The sequence below is a fragment of the Penaeus monodon genome, chromosome 20, assembly GCF_015228065.2.
Source record: "Penaeus monodon isolate SGIC_2016 chromosome 20, NSTDA_Pmon_1, whole genome shotgun sequence".
NCBI lineage: Eukaryota > Metazoa > Arthropoda > Malacostraca > Decapoda > Penaeidae > Penaeus > Penaeus monodon.
The window spans coordinates 40813147-40813684 of record NC_051405.1 but is presented as its reverse complement, the minus strand read 5'-3'; the positions used below and the strand labels follow the sequence as shown (position 1 = coordinate 40813684).

Below are 538 nucleotides of genomic sequence, written 5' to 3'. Positions count from 1 at the left end.
GAATCATAAAGAGACTTTCCATATATCTTACTGAAACAACACTCTTCCATATTCTCAACTTACCCCCTCCTAGGAACTCTTTGGCATTTTCTTCCAGGGATGGCAAAGCAAGCACACGAGCTGAAATGTCAGTCCACAGGCCAACAGCAACCACAGAAGCCATGTCTTCCTCCCACAAAGGAGACACATCTAAGCAAGCCACCTCATGTTCCACTGTGGTCCACCTGCAAAAACAGGTGACTTTAGCTCCAAATTTTTAAGCCTTCCAAAGTAAATTACACCTTTGAAGCCACAGGCTTTTTTTTTTTTGCAAGTTGAAAGTTGAAAATGTACAATTACTAAAACAAAAAATTTGGAATGTACCAATGGAGGACTGTGGATGGTAGTATCAGTACAAATTTACTATAATCAAATAATCCTAGCATTATTATAATAAACTGGTTCAATACTAAGAATTATGGAAGCACAGACAAAAACAGTCATTAAATAGGATTAACCCTATTTCTATGTAAAAGAAAAATCACTAGTAACCCCATCC

At 37.4% G+C, this 538-nt stretch overlaps 1 protein-coding gene across 1 annotated transcript in view; it reads right to left on the bottom strand.

Moving 5' to 3' along the window:
• The window catches only part of LOC119585819 (DNA damage-binding protein 1-like), a 22933-nt gene that overhangs the window by 8501 nt on the left and 13894 nt on the right, over positions 1-538 (bottom strand). Inside the window, exon 12 of the mRNA XM_037934545.1 lies at positions 64-224. Coding sequence (XP_037790473.1) covers positions 64-224 — 161 coding nt within the window. The remainder of the gene's footprint in view (positions 1-63; positions 225-538) is intronic.